Source organism: Cololabis saira, chromosome 19 (assembly GCF_033807715.1).
Source record: "Cololabis saira isolate AMF1-May2022 chromosome 19, fColSai1.1, whole genome shotgun sequence".
In the NCBI taxonomy this organism is placed as follows: domain Eukaryota; kingdom Metazoa; phylum Chordata; class Actinopteri; order Beloniformes; family Belonidae; genus Cololabis; species Cololabis saira.
Genome location: NC_084605.1, coordinates 37,775,564 through 37,796,088, shown reverse-complemented (window position 1 = coordinate 37,796,088; position 20,525 = coordinate 37,775,564). Strand labels below are relative to the sequence as shown.

The following is a 20,525-nucleotide window of genomic DNA, read 5'->3' as shown; positions in this document are numbered from 1 at the left end:
GGAGAACCTCAACACCAGTGTTTTTCAGTGTCACACTGTCCAGAAAGCTCACATCTGTGCGACGTCGGTCCTGGTAGCTGGCCAGAACTTCAAAATGTGAGAAGAGTTGATTATCTGACATGAGAGTGTACGTGCAGCGATCCTCCACAGAGGTGACGTGGCCGTGGACGTTGATCACAGTGGGGCCGGTCAAAGTGCAGATGTTGTTCGGGGTGCACCTGATGGAGAAGGAGCACACACATCATGAGCTGCTGGTGAGGAGCGTGTCCACCAGGTGGTGCTGTCTCCCTGAAAACAGGGACCATCAGCAGCTCTGTATAAGCAGAAAGTACTTTATTTGTTCCTAATTCATACAAGTATTTATTGAAGGTACTTGTGGGAATTAGTGTTGTCCTGATCGATCACGGCATTTTCAAAACATCGGTATCGGCCAAAAAAGTATCGGGAAATACCTAGTTATTAATGTTTTTAATATATATTAAATAGTTTTATATATCGTTGCATTTAACGTCACTTCTGGCCGGCGGCTAAACTAACATGGTTTACATGTTTGAATTGTGAAATGTTCATTAAGCTGCTGTTATTCATTTCATGCCATTCAGAATGTTACACTAAGGTTAAGCCAAAAAGTACTTTAATTTTCTTGTGTTTGTGAGTTTGACTGGATGTCATTCAATTACCTCTTTTGAAGTTAAATGTATTTATTTTTGTTAATGCACTATTCTGCACTTTTTGTTTTAGTTTACAATTTCATGTTTTTACATTTTGTGGCACCAGAGCTGATAAGCTTTATTGAAATAATATCCATGTTGTCCATGTCCATGTTATATGTCCATGTTGTCCATGTCCATGTTATATGTCCATGTTGTTCTCCTTTTTTTTTAAATTCATTGCCAAAATGTATGTGATCGGGAAAAAGTATCGGAAATGTATCGGGAGCCAAAAAAAGTTATTGGATCGGGAAAAATCGGTATCAGCAAATACTCAAACTCAAGTGATCGGGATCGGATCAGGAGCTAAAACATCCTGATCGGGACAACCCTAGTGGGAATCATTTATCTTCTGTGTGTACTGATCTCTTCAGAGGTTGAATTCACTGATGAGGTCAACACCTCCATCTGCTGCTGCTTCACCACAATACTGTCTTCTTTTTTTAATATCATTTTATTTATCATTGAGCATTAATAGCACAGCACATGGATATAGACACAAAAGGATTATAATGCTAATTTTTATATTTTAACACCCCTGCCCTCCCATCCCCTGAACACGTTGGACGCCTAACCAACAGAATTGGAAAATTGAATGAAAAAAAACGAAAAACAAATAAAACAACATGGACCAATGATGAATAGAGTAAGTTAACATGCACATATACAGGACTGTCTCAGAAAATGTCTCAGATTTTCTGTAATACAATTACAAAAACAAAAATGTCATACATTCTGGATTCATTACAAATCAACTGAAATATTGCAAGCCTTTTATTAGGGCCCGAGCACTGAAAGTGCGAGGACCCTATTGTATCTGTGATGTTTATTATTATTAGGGCCCGAGCACTTCTAGTGCGAAGGCCCTATTGTATTTGCAGGAATTTTTATTATTATTATTTTTTTTTTTTTTCTTCTGACAAAGTGATGGCCTTTTTGCCCCCCTTAACATGCCCAAAAAGTCACCAAATTTTGCACCCAAGTCAGGCCTGGCGAAAAATTTTATATTTAATGGTTTGCATTAATGGGCTTGGTAAAATGGCTCAACAGCGCCCCCTTGAAAACTTTGTGCCTCAAGCCCCACGATACGGTTTGACGTACATGCACGAAAATCGGTACACACCTGTATCATGGGACAACTTAAAGAAAAGTCTGTTGGCGCCATGCCCGAAACCGAACAGGAAGTCGGCCATTTTGAATTAATCGTGTCACTTTGGCGCAATTTATGCCATTCCTTCGAGAGTTAATTCAGCCCGAACCGTATCGTGAACCCAGATGTGTTATGCATCAAAATGTGCGTCTCCATCCTGCGACTACACGCATTACTTTTCTCTTTCAAAAGTGTTACCGTGGCGACGCTAGACGCCAACAAGCGCACCCCCCCTTCATCTGATTGGTCCATATTTGATAGTTCCCCAAAAGGCACCAAATTTGGCATGCAAGCCAGGCCTGGCGATAAATTTGATATTTCATGGTTTGCATTAATGGGCGTGGCAAAATGGCTCAACAGCGCCCCCCGGAAAACTTTGTGCCTCAAGCCCCACAATACGGTTTGACGTACATGCACGAAAATCGCTACACACCTGTATTATGGAACAACTTAAAGAAAAGTCTCTTGGAGCCATGGCCGAAACCGAACAGGATGTCGGCCATTTTGAATAAATTGTGTCATTTTGGCGAAATTTATGCCATTCCTTCGGCAGTTAATTCAGCCCGAACCGTAACGTGCACCCAGGTGTGTTATACATCAAAATGTGCGTCTCCATCCTGCAACACCACGCATTACTTTTCTCTTTCAAAAGCGTTACCGTGGCGACGCTAGATGCCAACAAGTGCACCCCCCTTTCATCTGATTGGTCCATATTTGATAGTCACCAAATTTTGCATGCAAGCCAGACTTGGCGATAAATTTGATATTTCATGGTTTGCATTAATGGGCGTGGCCTAACGGCTCAACAACGCCCCCTAGAATACTTTTCTCTGCCATAACTTTTGAATGGTTTGACATAGGAAGTTGTGGGTGCTGTCATGGGACTCTGTAATGAGTCCTTAAGCTTCGTTGGCCTGAATTAGCCCCGCCCCTTCTTCTGATTGGTTGTCCCTTTTTTCTGCTATAACTTTTTAATTGTTTGACATAGGAAGTTGTGGGTGGTGTCATGGGACTCTGTAATGAGTCCTTAAGCTTCGTTGGCCTTAATTAGCCCCGCCCCTTTTTCTGATTGGTTGTCCCGATTTTCTGCTATAACTTTGGAATGGTTTGACATAGAGAGTCGTGGGTGGTGTCATCAGATTCTGTATGGAGTCCTTGACCGTCATTGGCCTGAATTAACCCCGCCCCTTCTTCTGATTGGTTGTCCCTTTTTTCTGCTATAACGTTTTAATGGTTTGACATAGGAAGTCGTGGGTGGTGTCATGGGACTCTGTAATGAGTTCTTAAGCTTCGTTGGACTTCATTAGACCCGCCCCTTCTTCTGATTGGTTGTCCCGATTTTCTGCTATAACTTTTGAATGGTTTGACATAGAAAGTCGTGGGTGGTGTCATCAGATTCTGTATGGAGTCCTTGACTTTCATTGGCCTGAATTAGCCCCGCCCCTTCTTCTGATTGGTTGTCCCTTTTTTTTGCTATAACTTTTGAATGGTTTGACATAGGAAGTCGTGGGTGGTGTCATTTCTGATATGCTTATGGGGGGAGGTGGCCGTGAGTGCGAGGGCCCGTTCATCGCTGCTTGCAGCTTTAATTAGGGCCCGAGCACCTTCAGTGCGAAGGCCCTATTGTATCTGTAGGAATTCTTCGCGTTATTATTATTATTATTATTTTTCTGACGAAAGGAGGGCCTTTTTGCCCCCCTAAACGTGCCCAAAAAGTCACCAAATTTTGCACGCAAGCCAGGCCTGGCGAAAAATTTTATATTTAATGGTTTGCATTAATGAGCGTGGCCTAATGGCTCAACAGCGCCCCCTTGAAAACTTTGTGCCTCAAGCCCCACGATACGGTTTGACGTACATGCACGAAAATCGGTACACACCTGTATCATGTCGCAACTTAAAGAAAAGTCTCTGGGCGTCATGTCGAGAAACCGAACAGGGAGTCGGCCATTTTGAATTAATCGTGTCATTTTGGCGAAATTTATGCCTTCCTTCGGCAGTTAATACGGCCCGAACCGTAACGTGCACCCAGGTGTGTTATACATCAAAATGTGCGTCTCCATCCTCCGACACCACGCATTACTTTTCTCTTTAAAAAGCGTTACCGTGGCGACGCTAGACGCCAAAAAGCACGCCCACCCTTCGTCTGATTGGTTCAGACAGAAAAAACTTTGAGCCTCAAGCCCCAGAATACGGTTTGACGTACATGAACGAAAATCGGTACACTCCTGTGTCATGTCGCAACTTAAAGAAAAGTCTCTTGGAGCCATGGCCGAAACCGAACAGGAAGTCGGCCATTTTGAACATTCTGAATTCATCGCGTAATTTTGGAGCAATATATGCCATTCCTTCGGCAATTAATACGGCCCGAACCGTAACGTGCACCCAGGTGTGTTATACATCAAAATGTGCGTCTCCATCCTGCGACTACGCGCATTACTTTTCTCTTTCAAAAGTGTTACCGTGGCGACGCTAGACGCCAAAAGCCGCGCCCCCCCTTTATCTGATTGGTCCATATTTGATAGTTCTCCAAAAGTCACCAAATTTTGCATGCAAGCCAGGCCTGGCGATAAATGTGATATTTCATGGTTTGCATTAATGGGCGTGGCCTAACGGCTCAACAGCGCCCCCTAGAATACTTTTATCTGCCATAACTTTTGAATGGTTTGACATAGGAAGTTGTGGGTGATGTCATGGGACTCTGTAATGAGTCCTTAAGCTTCGTTGGCCTTAACTAGCCCCGCCCATTCTTCTGATTGGTTGTCCCTTTTTTCTACTATAACTTTTGAATGGTTTGACATAGAGAGTCGTGGGTGGTGTCATGGGACTCTGTAATGAGTCCTTAAGCTTCGTTGGCCTTAATTAGCCCCGCCCCTTCTTCTGATTGGTTGTCCCTGGTTGTCCCTTTTTTCTGCTATAACTTTTGAATGGTTTGACACAGGAAGTCTTGGGTGGTGTCATTTCTGATATGCTTATGGGGGGGCGGTGGCCGTGAGTGCGAGGGCCCGTTCATCGCTGCTTGCAGCTTTAATTATTATTATTATTTTCCTGACAAAGTGAAGGCCTTTTTGCCCCCCTTAACATGCCCAAAAAGTCACTAAATTTTGCACCCTAGTCAGGCCTGGCGAAAAATTTGATATTTAAAGGTTTGCATTAATGGGCGTGGCAAAATGGCTCAACAGCGCCCCCTTGAAAACTTTGTGCCTCAAGCCCCACGATACGGTTTGACGTACATGCACGAAAATCGGTACACATCTGTATCATGGGACAACTTAAAGAAAAGTCTCTTGGGGTCATGCCCGAAACCGAACAGGATGTCGGCCATTTTGAATTAGTCGTGTCATTTTGGCGAAATTTATGCCATTCCTTCGAAAGTTAATTCAGCCCGAACCGTAACGTACCCCCAAGTGTGTTATACATCAAAATGTGCGTCTCCATCCTGCGACAACACGCATTACTTTTCTCTTTCAAAAGCGTTACCGTGGCGACGCTAGACGCCAAAAAGCGCGCCCACCCTTCATCTGATTGGTTCGACAGAAAAAACTTTGTGCCTCAAGCCCCATAATACGGTTTGACGTACATGAACGAAAATCGGTACACACCTGTATCATGTCGCAACTAAAAGAAAAGTCTCTTGGCGCCATGGCCGAAACCGAACAGGAAGTCGGCCATTTTGAACATTCTGAATTAATTGCGTAATTTTGGAGCAATATATGCCATTCCTTCGAGAGTTAATTCAGCCCGAACCGTATCGTGAACCCAGATGTGTTATACATCAAAATGTGCGTCTCCATCCTGCGACTACACGCATTACTTTTCTCTTTCAAAAGTGTTACCGTGGCGACGCTAGATGCCAACAAGCGCACCGCCCCTTCATCTGATTGGTCCATATTTGATAGTTCCCCAAAAGGCACCAAATTTGGCATGCAAGCCAGCCCTGGCGATAAATTTGATATTTCATGGTTTGCATTAATGGGCGTGGCAAAATGGCTCAACAGCGCCGCCTAGAAAACTTTGTGCCTCAAGCCCCACAATACGGTTTGACGTACATGCACGAAAATCGCTACACACCTGTATCATGGAACAACTTAAAGAAAAGTCTCTTGGAGCCATGGCCAAAACCGAACAGGATGTCGGCCATTTTGAATACATTGTGTCATTTTGGCGAAATTTATGCCATTCCTTCGGCAGTTAATTCAGCACGAACCGTAACGTGCCCCCAGGTGTGTTATACATCAAAATGTGCGTCTACATCCTGCGACACCACGCATTACTTTTCTCTTTCAAAAGTGTTACCGTGGCGACGCTAGACGCCAAAAGGCGCGCCCCCCCTTCATGTGATTGGTCCATATTTGATAGTTCTCCAAAAGTCACCAAATTTTGCATGCAAGCCAGACTTGGCGATACATGTGATATTTCATGGTTTGCATTAATGGGCGTGGCCTAACGGCTCAACAGCGCCCCCTAGAATACTTTTCTCTGCCATAACTTTTGAATGGTTTGACATAGAGTTGTGGGTGGTGTCATGGGACTCTGTAATTAGTCCTTAAGCTTCGTTGGCGTTAATTAGCCCCGCCCCTTCTTCTGATTGGTTGTCCCTTTTTTCTGCTATAACTTTTGCATGGTTTGACATAGGAAGTCATGGGTGGTATAATGGGACTCTGTAATGAGTTCTTAAGCTTCGTTGGCCTTAATTAGCCCCGCCCCTTCTTCTGATTGGTTGTCCCGATTTTCTGCTATAGCTTTGGAATGGTTTGACATAGAGAGTCCTGGGTGGTGTCATGAGATTTTGTATGGAGTCCTTGACCTTCATTGGCCTGAATTAGCCCCGCCCCTTCTTGTCATTGGTTGTCCCTTTTTTCTGCTATAACATTTTAATTGTTTGACATAGGAAGTCATGGGTGGTGTCAATGGACTCTGTAATGAGTCCTTAAGCTTCGTTAGCCTTAATTAGCCCCGCCCCTTCTTCTGATTGGTTGTCCCGATTTTCTGCTATAACTTTGGAATGGTTTGACATAGAGAGTCGTGGGTGGTGTCATCAGATTCTTTATGGAGCCCTTGACCTTCATTGGCTTAAATTAGCCCCGCCCCTTCTTCTGATTGGTTGTCCCTTTTTTCTGCTATAACTTTTGAATGGTTTGACATAGAGAGTCGTGGGTGGTGTCATCAGATTCTGTATGGAGTCCTTGACCTTCATTGGCTTGAATTAGCCCCGCCCCTTCTTCTGATTGGTTGTCCCTTTTTTCTGCTATAACTTTTCAATGGTTTGACATAGGAAGTCGTGGGTGGTGTCTTTTCTGATACTTATGGGGGGCGGTGGCCGTGAGTGCGAGGGCCCGTTCATTGCTGCTTGCAGCTTTAATTAGGGCCCGAGCACCTTCAGAGCGAAGGCCCTATTGTATTTGCAGGAATTTTTATTATTATTATTATTATTATTATTATTTTCCTGACAAAGTGAAGGCCTTTTTGCCCCCCTTAACATGCCTAAAAAGTCACCAAATTTTGCACCCTAGTCAGGCCTGGCGAAAAATTTGATATTTAAAGGTTTGCATTAATGGGCGTGGCAAAATGGCTCAACAGCGCCCCCTTGAAAACTTTGTGCCTCAAGCCCCACGATACGGTTTGACGTACATGCACGAAAATCGGTACACACCTGTATCATGGGACAACTTAAACAAAAGTCTCTTGGGGTCATGCCCGAAACCGAACAGGATGTCGGCCATTTTGAATTAGTCGTGTCATTTTGGCGAAATTTATGCCATTCCTTCGAAAGTTAATTCAGCCCGAACCGTAACGTGCCCCCAAGTGTGTTATACATCAAAATGTGCGTCTCCATCCTCCGACACCACGCATTACTTTTCTCTTTCAAAAGCGTTACCGTGGCGACGCTAGACGCCAAAAAGCGTGCCCACCCTTCATCTGATTGGTTCAGACAGAAAAAACTTTGCGCCTCAAGCCCCATAATACGCTTTGACGTACATGAACGAAAATCGGTACACACCTGTATCATGTCGCAACTTAAAGAAAAGTCTCTTGGCGCCATGGCCGCAACCGAACAGGAAGTCGGCCATTTTGAACATTCTGAATTAATCGCGTAATTTTGGAGCAATATGAGCCATTCCTTCGAGAGTTAATTCAGCCCGAACCGTATCGTGAACCCAGATGTGTTATACATCAAAATATGTGTCTCCATCCTGCGACTACACGCATTACTTTTCTCTTTCGAAAGTGTTACCGTGGCGACGCTAGACGCCAACAAGCGCACCCCCCCTTCATCTGATTGGTCCATATTTGATAGTTCCCCAAAAGGCACCAAATTTGGCATGCAAGTCAGGCCTGGCGATAAATTTGATATTTCATGGTTTGCATTAATGGGCGTGGCAAAATGGCTCAACAGCGCCCCCCTGAAAACTTTGTGCCTCAAGCTCCACAATACGGTTTGACGTACATGCACGAAAATCGCTACACACCTGTATCATGGCACAACTTAAAGAAAAGTCTCTTGGAGCCATGGCCGAAACCGAACAGGAAGTCGGCCATTTTGAAATCTGATTGGTCCATATTTGATAGTTCTCCAAAAGTCACCAAATTTTGCATGCAAGACAGACTTGGCGATAAATTTGATATTTCATGGTTTGCATTAATGGGCGTGGCCTAACGGCTCAACAGCGCCCCCTAGAATACTTTTATCTGCTATAACTTTTGAATGGTTTGACATAGGAAGTTGTGGGTGGTGTCATGGGACTCTGTATGGAATTTTGGTGGAATCATTTATTTTTTGTCCTTGCCCGGTGCAAATGACATAAATAAAGTGCGTGGTTTGGTTGTGAAAAAATAAAAGTAATGTTACGTGAACAATAAATCAAATGCTCTCCTCCATGCAGTGTGTGGGTCTAGGAAGTAAAGACTGGAACATGCTATTCACAAAAGCACAAATAGTGGGGTTTTACTAATATTTATCTTACAAATATTTTAAAAATTACGAAAAAACAATTCGGGACTCAGATCATATCGCTATGTTGGTCTCTCCTTAATCAGTCAGTCAGAAAACGGCCAAGCTGATTCGTGGCAGAGGGGTAATGTCAACGTACATGCACGAAAATCGCTACACACCTGTATCATGGCACAATTTAAAGAAAAGTCTCTTGGAGCCATGGCCGAAACCGAACAGGATGTCGGCCATTTTGAATAAATTGTGTCATTTTGGCGAAATTTATGCCATTCCTTCGGCAGTTAATTCAGCCCGAACCGTAACGTGCACCCAGGTGTGTTATACATCAAAATGTGCGTCTACATCCTGCGACACCACGCATTACTTTTCTCAGTCAAAAGTGTTACCGTGGCGACGCTAGACGCCAAAAGGCGCGCCCCCCCTTCATGTGATTGGTCCATATTTGATAGTTCTCCAAAAGTCACAAAATTTTGCATGCAAGCCAGACTTGGCGATAAATTTGATATTTCATGGTTTGCATTAATGGGCGTGGCCTAACGGCTCAACAGCGCCCCCTAGAATACTTTTATCTGCCATAACTTTTGAATGGTTTGACATAGGAAGTTGTGGGTGGTGTCATGGGACTCTGTAATGAGTCCTTAAGCTTCGTTGTCCTTAATTAGCCCCACCCCTTCTTCTGATTGGTTGTCCCGATTTTCTGCTATAACATTGGAATGGTTTGATATAGAGAGTCCTGGGTGGTGTCATCAGATTCTTTATGGAGTCCTTGACCTTCATTGGCCAGAATTAGCCCCGCCCCTTCTTCTGATTGGTTGTCCCTTTTTTCTGCTATAACTTTTTAATGGTTTGACATAGGGAGTCGTGGGTGGTATCATGGGACTCTGTAATGAGTTCTTAAGCTTCGTTGGCCCTAATTAGCCCTGCCCCTTCTTCTGATTGGTTGTCCCGATTTTCTGCTATAACTTTGGAATGGTTTGACATAGGAAGTCGTGGGTGGTGTCTTTTCTGATATGCTTAAGGGGGGCGGTGGCCGTGAGTGCGAGGGCCCGTTCATCGCTGCTTGCAGCTTTAATTATTATTATTATTTTCCTGACAAAAGGAAGGCCTTTTTGCCCCCCTAAACATGCCCAAAAAGTCACCAAATTTTGCACCCAAGTCAGGCCTGGCGAAAAATTTGATATTTAATGGTTTGCATTAATGGGCGTGGCAAAATGGCTCAACAGCGCCCCCTTGAAAACTTTGTGCCTCAAGCCCCACGATACGGTTTGACGTACATGCACGAAAATCGGTACACACCTGTATCATGGGACAACTTAAAGAAAAGTCTCTTGACGTCATGCCCGAAACCGAACAGGAAGTCGGCCATTTTGAATTAGTTGTGTCATTTTGGCGAAATTTATGCCATTCCTTCGAAAGTTAATTCAGCCCGAACCGTAATGTGCACCCAAGTGTGTTATACATCAAAATGTGCGTCTCCATCCTGCGACTACACGCATTACTTTTCTCTTTCAAAAGCGTTACCGTGGCGACGCTAGACGGCAAAAAGCGCGGCCACCCTTCATCTGGTTGGTTCAGACAGAAAAAACTTTGCGCCTCAAGCCCCATAATACGCTTTGACGTACATGAACGAAAATCGGTACACTCCTGTATCATGTCGCAACTAAAAGAAAAGTCTCTTGGCGCCATGGCCGAAACCGAACAGGAAGTCGGCCATTTTGAACATTCTGAATTAATGGCGTAATTTTGGAGCAATATATGCCATTCCTTCGAGAATTAATTCAGCCCGAACCGTATCGTGAACCCAGATGTGATATACATAAAAATGTGCGTCTCCATCCTGCGACTACACGCATTACTTTTCTCTTTCAAAAGTGTTACCGTGGCGACGCTAGACGCCAACAAGCCCACCCCCCCTTCATCTGATTGGTCCATATTTGATAGTTCCCCAAAAGGCACCAAATTTGGCATGCAAGCCAGGCCTGGCGATAAATTTGATATTTAAAGGTTTGCATTAATGGGTGTGGCAAAATGGCTCAACAGCGCCCCCCGGAAAACTTTGTGCCTCAAGCCCCACAATACGGTTTGACGTACATGCACGGAAATCGGTACACACCTGTATCATGTCGCAACTTAAAGAAAAGTCTCTTGGAGCCATGGCCGAAACCGAACAGGAAGTCGGCCATTTTGAATTAATTGTGTCATTTTGGCGCAATTTATGCCATTCCTTCGGCAGTTAATTCAGCCCGAACCGTAACGTGCACCCAGGTGTGTTATACACCAAAATGTGCGTCTCCATCGTGCAACTACACGCATTACTTTTCTCTTTCAAAAGTGTTACCGTGGCGACACTAGACGCGAAAAAGCGCACCCACCCTTCATCTGATTGGTCCATATTTGATAGTTCTCCAAATGTCACCAAAATTTGCATGCAAGCCAGGCCTGGCGATAAATTTGATATTTCATGGTTTGCATTAATGGGCGTGGCCTAACGGCTCAACAGCGCCCCCTACAATACTTTTCTCTGCCATAACTTTTGAATGGTTTCACATAGAGAGTCGTGGGTGGTGTCATGGGACTCTGTAATGAGTCCTTAAGCTTCGTTGGCCTTAATTAGCCCCGCCCCTTCTTCTGATTGGTTGTCCCGATTTTCTGCTATAACTTTTGAATGGTTTGACATAGAGAGTCGTGGGTGGTGTCATCAGATTCTTTATGGAGTCCTTGACCTTCATTGGCCTGAATTAGCCCCGCCCCTTCTTCTGATTGGTTGTCCTTTTTTATAATAAAATTGCTGCGAGCCGCCAGTCGCTCTCGCGCTGACTCCCGCTTCCTGATTCAAACGTCTGCCGGCCCCGCCCCCTGACCAATCAGTGGCGAGTAGGGTGATGACGGCCCGCCCCCCGACCAATCAGTGGCGAGTAGGGTGATGACGGCCCCGCCCCCCGACCAATCAGTGGCGAGTAGGGTGATGACGGCCCCGCCCCCCGACCAATCAGCTCCCTGTAATGTGGTGACCTCAGAAATATTCCCGGTTCAGCCCGGTTACAACCTTGGCAGAATGGTTACAGAAAAAGTAATAATTAAAATAGTAGGGTTTTACTAATATTTATAACTTACAAATATTTAAAAAATTTGGAAAAAAAAGTTCCAAACATTTTATCGCTATGTTGGTCTGTCCTAATCCAGTAGGTCAAATGAAAGGAATAGCTGAGACTTAGCTCAGCCAGATTATTACGGTCTTTGCTGCCAGAGGTCGAGAGTTCAAGCCTGGCAAAATGCCGAATTTTTTGTCAGCAATTTTTGTGTTTTTTTTACATCAAAATGTTCGTCTCTGTCCTGTGACGACGAACATTACTTTTCTCTTTAAAAAGTGTTACTGTGGCGACGCTAGACGTGAAAAAGCGCTCGTCCCCTTCATCTGATTGGTCCATATTTGATAGTTCTCCAAAAGTCACAAAATTTTGCATGCAAGCCAGACTTGGCGATAAATTTGATATTTCATGGTTTGCATTAATGGGCGTGGCCTAACGGCTCAACAGCGCCCCCTAGAATACTTTTATCTGCCATAACTTTTGAATGGTTTGACATAGGAAGTTGTGGGTGGTGTCATGGGACTCTGTAATGAGTCCTTAAGCTTCGTTGGCCTTAATTAGCCCCGCCCCTTCTTCTGATTGGTTTTCCCTTTTTTCTGCTATAACTTTTTAATGGTTTGACTCCCGCTTCCTGATTCAAACGTCTGCCGGCCCCGCCCCCCGACCAATCAGGGGCGAGTAGGGTGATGACGGCCCCGCCCCCCGACCAATCAGTGGCGAGTAGGGTGATGACGGCCCCGCCCCCCGACCGATCAGTGGCGAGTAGGGTGATGACGGCCCCGCCCCCCGACCGATCAGCTGTTGTAATGTGGTGACGTCAGAAATAGTCCCGTGCTCAGCCCGGTTAGAACCTCGGTAGAATGCTTACAGAAAGAGTAATAAATGAAATTGTAGTGTTTTACTAATATTTATACCTTACAAATATTTAAAAAATTAGGAAAAAAAGTTCCAGACGTTTTATTGCTGTGTTGGTCTCTCCTAAGCCAGTAAGTCAAAGCAAAAGGAATGGTTGAGACATAGCTCACCCAGAGCATATCGGTCTTTGGTGCCAGAGGTCGGGAGTTCGAGCCTGGCTGTAGCCTATGCCGAAATTTTTGTCAACAATTTTTTTTTTTTTTTTACATCAAAATGTGCTTCTCTGTCCTGCGACGACGCACATTACTTTTCTCTTTCAAAAGTGTTACCGTGGCGACGCTAGACGCGAAAAAGCGCGCCTCCCCTTCATCTGATCGGTCCATATTTGATAGTTCTCCAAAAGTCACCAAATTTTGCATGCAGGCCAGGCCTGGTGATAAATTTGATATTTCATGGTTTGCATTAATGGGCGTTGCCTAACGGCTCAACAGCGCCCCTTAGAATACTTTTCTCTGCCATAACTTTTGAAAGGTTTGACATAAAGAGTCGTGGGTGGTGTCATGGGACTCAGTATTGAGTCCTTGACCATAATTGATGAAAATTAGCCCCGCCCCTTCTTCTGATTGGTCGTCCCGATTTTCTGCTATAACTTTGGAATGGTTTGACATAGAGAGTCGTGGGTGGTGTCATCAGATTCTGTATGGAGTCCTTGACCTTCATTGGCCTGAATTAGCCCCGCCCCTTCTTCTGATTGGTTGTCCCTTTTTTCTGCTATATCTTTTGAATGGTTTGACATAGGAAGTCGTGGGTGGTGTCATTTCTGATATGCTCATGGGGGCGGTGGCCGTGAGTGCGAGGGCCCGTTCATCGCTGCTTGCAGCTTTAATTATTATTATTATTATTATTATTATTATTATTATTCTCGCCGTAAATGAATTGCCTTTTTGGAGGCCTTAAAATGCTCAAAAACTCACCAAATTTTGCACACGCTTCCAGAGTCGCGTAAAATTACGTATTTTATGGGCGACAGGCATGGGTCCACAAGAATGGGCTCTATAGCGCCACCTATTTTATGTTTTTCGACGAGCCCCATAATATGGTTTGACTTACAGCAATGTCCTTTATGTGTCTATTATATCAGACAAAGCCCTACAAAAAAGTCTCTTGGACCCATGCTCTAAGTTACACAGGAAGTCCGTCATTTTGAACAGAAAATGTAATTTTTGATGAATTCTGATCATTTCTAGGCCTCGTACTTTAACGAACTCCTCCTAGAGATTTTATCAGATTGGCTCACAACTTGGTTTGTACAATCTAGACACATGGCCGACGCTAAATTGCGAAGCTTTTAAGTTTTTAGCAGAGGGCTTGACCGTAGTGATTCGGCGAAGTTTGAGGTCATTTTTAAGCCTCGCCATCAAACATCAATTGGCTGTAATTCAGCAATACATGATTTGATGTGGTTGAAAACGTATGTGCATGATTGTAGGCTGAGCCTGAAGACATATGTGGTGGAATATTCAGGATCGGTTGTAGCGCCACCTGTTGGCACCAGGAATTGTCATGTCTTCTAGTATGCATCTGTGCTCCAAGCGAGATGAGATTAATGATCTCAAAGTTGGTCAGATAATAGGTAAGACATTGACGATGAGTGACAGAGAAAACTGTAAGTTTTTCTCAAAGGGCGTGGCCGTTAGAGGTGGTCAAATTTCGGTGTCTCGCCATGAACATAAAAGTTGTTGTAACTTAAACTTAATTGGTCCAAATTGACCCAAAATCAATACATGTAATCAGGCTTCCATTCTGAACAAGTGGATATGACAATCTTGGATTGAAATCCATAGCGCCACCTTTTGGTCAGGTATACATTTTTCATCAAATTATGTGCTGTCATTGCTGTTTCATTCATCCAATCACAATGAAATCGACACATATTATTGTCATAAGCGTCCTTATTAACTGTGTTGAGTATCGTGGTCATAACTTGAAGGGAACTGCCATTTTACGTCACTCTGAATTTTTTGGTAAAATAATAATTTAAAATCATAGGCTTGGTCTTAAGACAATAAAATGTCAGATTTAGATACATTTCGACATGACTAAAAAATCATACGCTGGTACATATCGCTTTTGAAGAACTTTGTAACTCTCTTTTTCCAAAAATGTATTCATATACAATTAAATCATATTTTTGTCATGCCATGTCCAATTAACTTCGTAAACTTCGTAAAAATATTGTTTACTGTGATGTGAAAATATATTTTTGGCATTAAGGTGCGTAAAACGCACGATTGGTAATGAATATTTATTTAAATCCATTGGATTTAAAGCAAGCTGGCTCTGTGTGCCGGCCAGTCCTGCAGCGGAGCGGAGGCTGAGGGGGAGGGAGGAGGGGGGGAGCGGGGGGACGTTGCGTGCGCACCGTATTGACGTTCCTCACACGACATGAATCCTCCAGTGTTTTCACACGAGTCCCAACCTAATCTGTAAGTATTTTTTTATTGTGTGCATAATTGTAGAGTCGTCTTAAGACATCTATGGTGAAATATTCCTGTGGAATAGTTTTCACCGATGTATTTCGGCGGCGCATGTCTGTAATGCAGCTCGATTTTTTCACGTCTTTCATGTCTCTGTCTTCTACCTAGACAGAGACCACTTAAATAAAACCACACTGATTTTGAGTCAAACCCGTCTTTTTACATTCAATTTTTATACAGAAAATAATTACAGTGCATGTATTACACCTTATTTCACAGCAGCTTTGCAATTTTATTATATTATTATCGGCCCTCAGCCGAGATCTATGGAGCTAGAACAGTCTCATAATTCACAAATGCACAGGACAAGTTTTACAAATGCACAGACCGATTTGCAAATACACACACAGTTTCACACGTGCACAGAACAATTCACACGTGCGTAGGACAAGATACACAAATGTATTTTTGATGCACACACAAATATAACCTGATTTACACATGTTTTTTTGTCTGTGAGCTGCGCTGGATTTGTGTGTGAGTTTTGAGACTCTCCTGACGTGACAAGATCCACACGTAGGTTTTTTTTAACACGGAAGGATCTGCAACCAATCAGATTAAAGGGGCGGATACACCTGCTGTTTGAGCTGCGTTAGCGCTGGTTTGTCGGGCTGATCAACCAGAGCCGTCAGGAGACTGCACTCCAAGTCCTGCCGATGCAGCAACTGATGATGAAAAACAGCGGAGATTTTTATATATTTGCTCCGTTTGGTTTCACGAAGTATTACTGTCCCGCTGATTCATCTCAGAACCAGACAGACAGCAGAGAGCTGCTGCGCTGCCTGGCGGGGACGAGCAGCGGCCAGGTGGAGCAGCACGCGCATGTCAGGAGATTAATTTACCCAAATATCTGGAGTAACGTCGGTATCAGTCGACTGATAACCGAAGAACCTCTGTATCAGCTCAGATGTTTGATGATCGGTGGACTAAACCCCGACCAGCATCATCACGGCTGCATCTTCCCATGCATGACTCTATCTGCACCGGGAATGTGTTGATCTGCCACCGCTGTTTTGACACACGTTTGTCTCTGTGTGGTGGCGATGTCACATCATAAATGTGAGGATAACAGCTGCTTGTTTCTGACCTCCGTGTCTGGTCCCTGGTCAGCTGGTCTGACCGGGACCAGCGCCACCCACGGCCAGAGCCAGAACGAGACTGCAGCAATATTCACCCCCGTCAACAGGCTTGTTCTCCTGAAAGACACCTGTAGTTCAAATATATATAAATATCTCCGCTGTTTCTCATCAGTTGCTGCATCGGCAGGACTTGGAGTGCAGTCTCCTGACGGCTCTGGTTGATCAGCCCGACAAACCAGCGCTAACGCAGCTCAAACAGCAGGTGTATCCGCCCCTTTAATCTGATTGGTTGCAGATCCTTCCGTGTTAAAAAAAACCTACGTGTGGATCTTGTCACGTCAGGGGAGTCTCAAAACTCACACACAAATCCAGCGCAGCTCACAGACAAAAAAACATGTGTAAATCAGGTTATATTTGTGTGTGCATCAAAAATACATTTGTGTATCTTGTCCTACGCACGTGTGAATTGTTCTGTGCACGTGTGAAACTGTGTGTGTATTTGCAAATCGGTCTGTGCATTTGTAAAACTTGTCCTGTGCACGTGTGAAACGGTGTGTGTATTTGCAAATCGGTCCGTGCATTTGTAAAACTTGTCCTGTGCATTTGTGAATTATGAGACTGTTCTAGCTCCATAGAGATCTGGTCGGGACCGCGCCGCGCCGCGGAGGAGGTGCATTCAGGGACCGGTCGGAATTCTAAAAAGCCGATTATCCTCCTGGTGCGTTCAGGGACAACTGGAATTTACTGTATTTGGCGAGAATTTACCGTTGCTTCATTTGCTTAAAAATTATTTAAAGGTGACCTATTATGGCATTTAATGTATATTTTAAACAGGCATTGAATGTCTTAAAAACAAGCTTTTGAAGGTTTTTTCTACATAAATGAGAAATTCAGCCTCTGGGCCATGTCTTTATTTTTACCGTTTCTAACCTTGTCTATGAGGGATTCTGAGGGGAGGGGGGGCTATGTTAATGAGGCTCTGTGCTGATTGGCTGCCTGAATGACGTGTAGCAGGGGAGCTTTAAGCCTGAATCACAATTGTGGGTCAATGATGTATAAGGCCTTTGAGAGGCCTATTTTTAAAATACTTAAAATAAAGATGTATTTGGCCATTTTCCAAACATTTGGAATGTAGTGTGCATATATGTGAAAACTTAAAACAAAGGTATTTTAGTGTTTTTAAACCTACATTAATAGGGCAACGACCTTAAAAAAGTAATTGGGGGCGACCGTTATTTATCTCAAAATTAATAGATTTCCTTAACAAAATGTATATTTTAATAAGTATCAGTAATTAAATTAACTTTTCAAGAAAGATAGACTCATGTGTCCTTTCATTTTTGAAAACCATTTTGAAATACATTTTATCTATAATGGAAGTGTCACCCTCATAAAGCCATTTATGCATACTATACCAATGATTTATATTTGAACCAAAACTCATAGACATAAAATTTTGAATTTGCGGATTTCCTAAGTTCTATAGTAAACCATGGTTTGTTAAGGTTTTCAGAGCTTCCTTTATCGGTACACACCTGTATCATAGCACAACTTAAAGAAAAGTCTCCTGGCGCCATGGCCGAAACCCAACAGGAAGTCGGCCAGTTTGAATTAATCATGTAATTTTGGCGCAATTTATGCCAGTCCTTCAGCCGCTTCTTCGCCAGAACCGTAACGTGCACCCAGGTGTGTTATACATGAAAATGTGCGTCTCCATCCTGCAATAACGTGCATAACTTTTCTCAGTCAAAAGCGTTACCGTGGCGATGATAGACGCCAAAAAGCGCGCCCCCAATTCATCTGATTGGTCCATACAGATAAAACTTTGTGCCTCAAGCCCCACAATACGGTTTGACGTACTTGCACAAAAATCGGTACACACCTGTATCATGTCGCAACTTAAAGGAAAGTCTCTTGGCGCCATGGCCGAAACCGAACAGGAAGTCAGCCATTTTGAACATTTTGAATTAATCGTGTAATTTTGGCGCAATTTATGCCCTTTCTTCGGTCATTAATTCAGCCCGAACCGTAACGTGCACCCAGGTGTGTTATACATCAAAACGTGCGTCTCCATCCTCCGACACCACGCATTACTTTTCTCTTTCAAAAGCGTTACCGTGGCGACGCTAGACAGCAAAAAGCGCGCCCACCCTTCATCTGATTGGTTCAGACAGAAAAAACTTTGCGCCTCAAGCCCCATAATACGGTTTGACGTACATGAACGAAAATCGGTACACACCTGTATCATGTCGCAACTTAAAGAAAAGCCAGGCCTGTCGATACATTTGATATTTCATGGTTTGCATTAATGGGCGTGGCCTAACGGCTCAACAGCGCCCACTAGAGTACCTTTCTCTCCCATAACTTTTGAAAGGTTTGACATAAAGAGTCGTGGGTGGTGTCATCGGACTCGGTATTGAGTCCTTGACCATAATTGGCGAAAATTAGCCCCGCCCCTTCTTCTGATTGGTTGTCCCTATTTCCTGCTATAACATTTGAATGTTTTGACATAAAGAGTCGTGGGTGGTGTCATGGGATTCTGTAATGAGTCCTTGAGCTTCATTGGCCTGAATTAGCCCCGCCCCTTCTTCTGATTGGTTGTCCCTTTTTTCTGCTATAACTTTTGAATGGTTTGACATAGGAAGTCGTGGGTGGTGTCATTTCTGATATGCTTATGGTGGGCGGTGGCTGTGAGTGCGAGGGCCCGTTCATCGCTGCTTGCAGCTTTTATTATTTTAATATTGCTGATCATGGTTTACAGCTTAAGAAAACTCAAATATCCTATCTCAAAAAATTAGAATATTCTGGGAATCTTAATCTTAAACTGTAAACCATAATCAGAAATATTAAAATAATAAAAGGCTTGCAATATTTCAGTTTATTTGTAATGAATCCAGAATGTATGACATTTTAGTTTTTTTAATTGCATTACAGAAAATAAAGAACTTTATTACAATATTCTAATTTTCTGAGACAGTCCTGTATACACACACATACACACACATACACACACATACACACACATGTAGGTGGCTGCTATGTGGTATCTAAGTGGGCACAATTCTAACTTTACTGATATACATTAACACCGGATCCCAGACAGAGAAAGATTTGTCCCTGGACCCTGAGAGAATATTTTATCTTCTTCAACTGTATGAATTGCGTCAGATCACTAAACCATAAAGATACTTTGGGTGGATTTTTTGACTTCCAGTACAGTAATATTCTTCTTCTGGTAAGCAGCGTTGTAAATGCAATAATATTTTTATAGCTTTTGTAAGTCTAATACCTGTAGTACCGAATATGGCCACAATATGGCAGCATTGGGTTGAAGATCAATATTCAGGAGCTTCTGACTGTTTTAAAAATGGTGGAGCAGTAATTTACCAGGGCAGGACACGACCAGAACACGTGCATTTAATCAGCAGGAGAGTTTTGACACCTGTCACATGTAGGATCTTGAATTGTATTATGTTTAATTTGGCGCAGGAGGTGCTGTCATTTACTCTTAATAGAGCGCTTTCCCAAATGTCCTCCTGCAAGTCCTCCCCTAATTCATTCTCCCAATCTGAGATGAGTTTTTTAGGATTGAACGGGGATTTCAACAGGTCATCTAAACCAGAAGACGATGTTATATGTGGAAAGTTCGGGTCATGATGCTAAAGGAAATGGCGAACTTGGAAATAACAAAACAAGCTAGACCGAGGTACGCCAAATTTGTGTGACAAATCATCAAAACTTGCAAAAGTACGATTAATGTACATATCCCTAAACTTATGAATGCCTCGTCTCTGCTATAAAGCAAATCCAGAGTCTAACCTAGCTGGTGGGAAAAGGTGATTGTTGTGTATGGGACTTAGATGGAGAAGGTTTTTAAACACAAAGCTCCGTCTAAATTGAACCCAATTTTTAGAGTGTTTATGACTACAGGATTGCTAGTGTATTGGGAGATAGAGAGGGGAAGGCTGGAGGAGACCAGGGCTCCGAGGGAGGAGGAAATGCAAGATGCGGCTTCAGAGCGGCACCAGTCTGTGTCAGGAGTATGAAGCCAGTACATGATTTTTTGAACATTACACCGTGTCCTAACTGCATGCGACACGAGCGAGCGTCAGCGACAAAAACAATTCCATTGCTTTATTTTCTATTGGACTGTCCA

General features: G+C 43.5%; 1 protein-coding gene across 1 annotated transcript in view; it reads right to left on the bottom strand.

Moving 5' to 3' along the window:
• LOC133419131 (IgGFc-binding protein-like) overlaps nt 1-20,525 on the bottom strand; it is a 56,220-nt gene that overhangs the window by 16,636 nt on the left and 19,059 nt on the right. The window contains exon 7 of the mRNA XM_061708142.1: nt 1-218. This exon is cut by the window's left edge and continues 23 nt beyond it. Within this exon, the coding sequence (XP_061564126.1) occupies nt 1-218 (218 nt within the window). The remainder of the gene's footprint in view (nt 219-20,525) is intronic.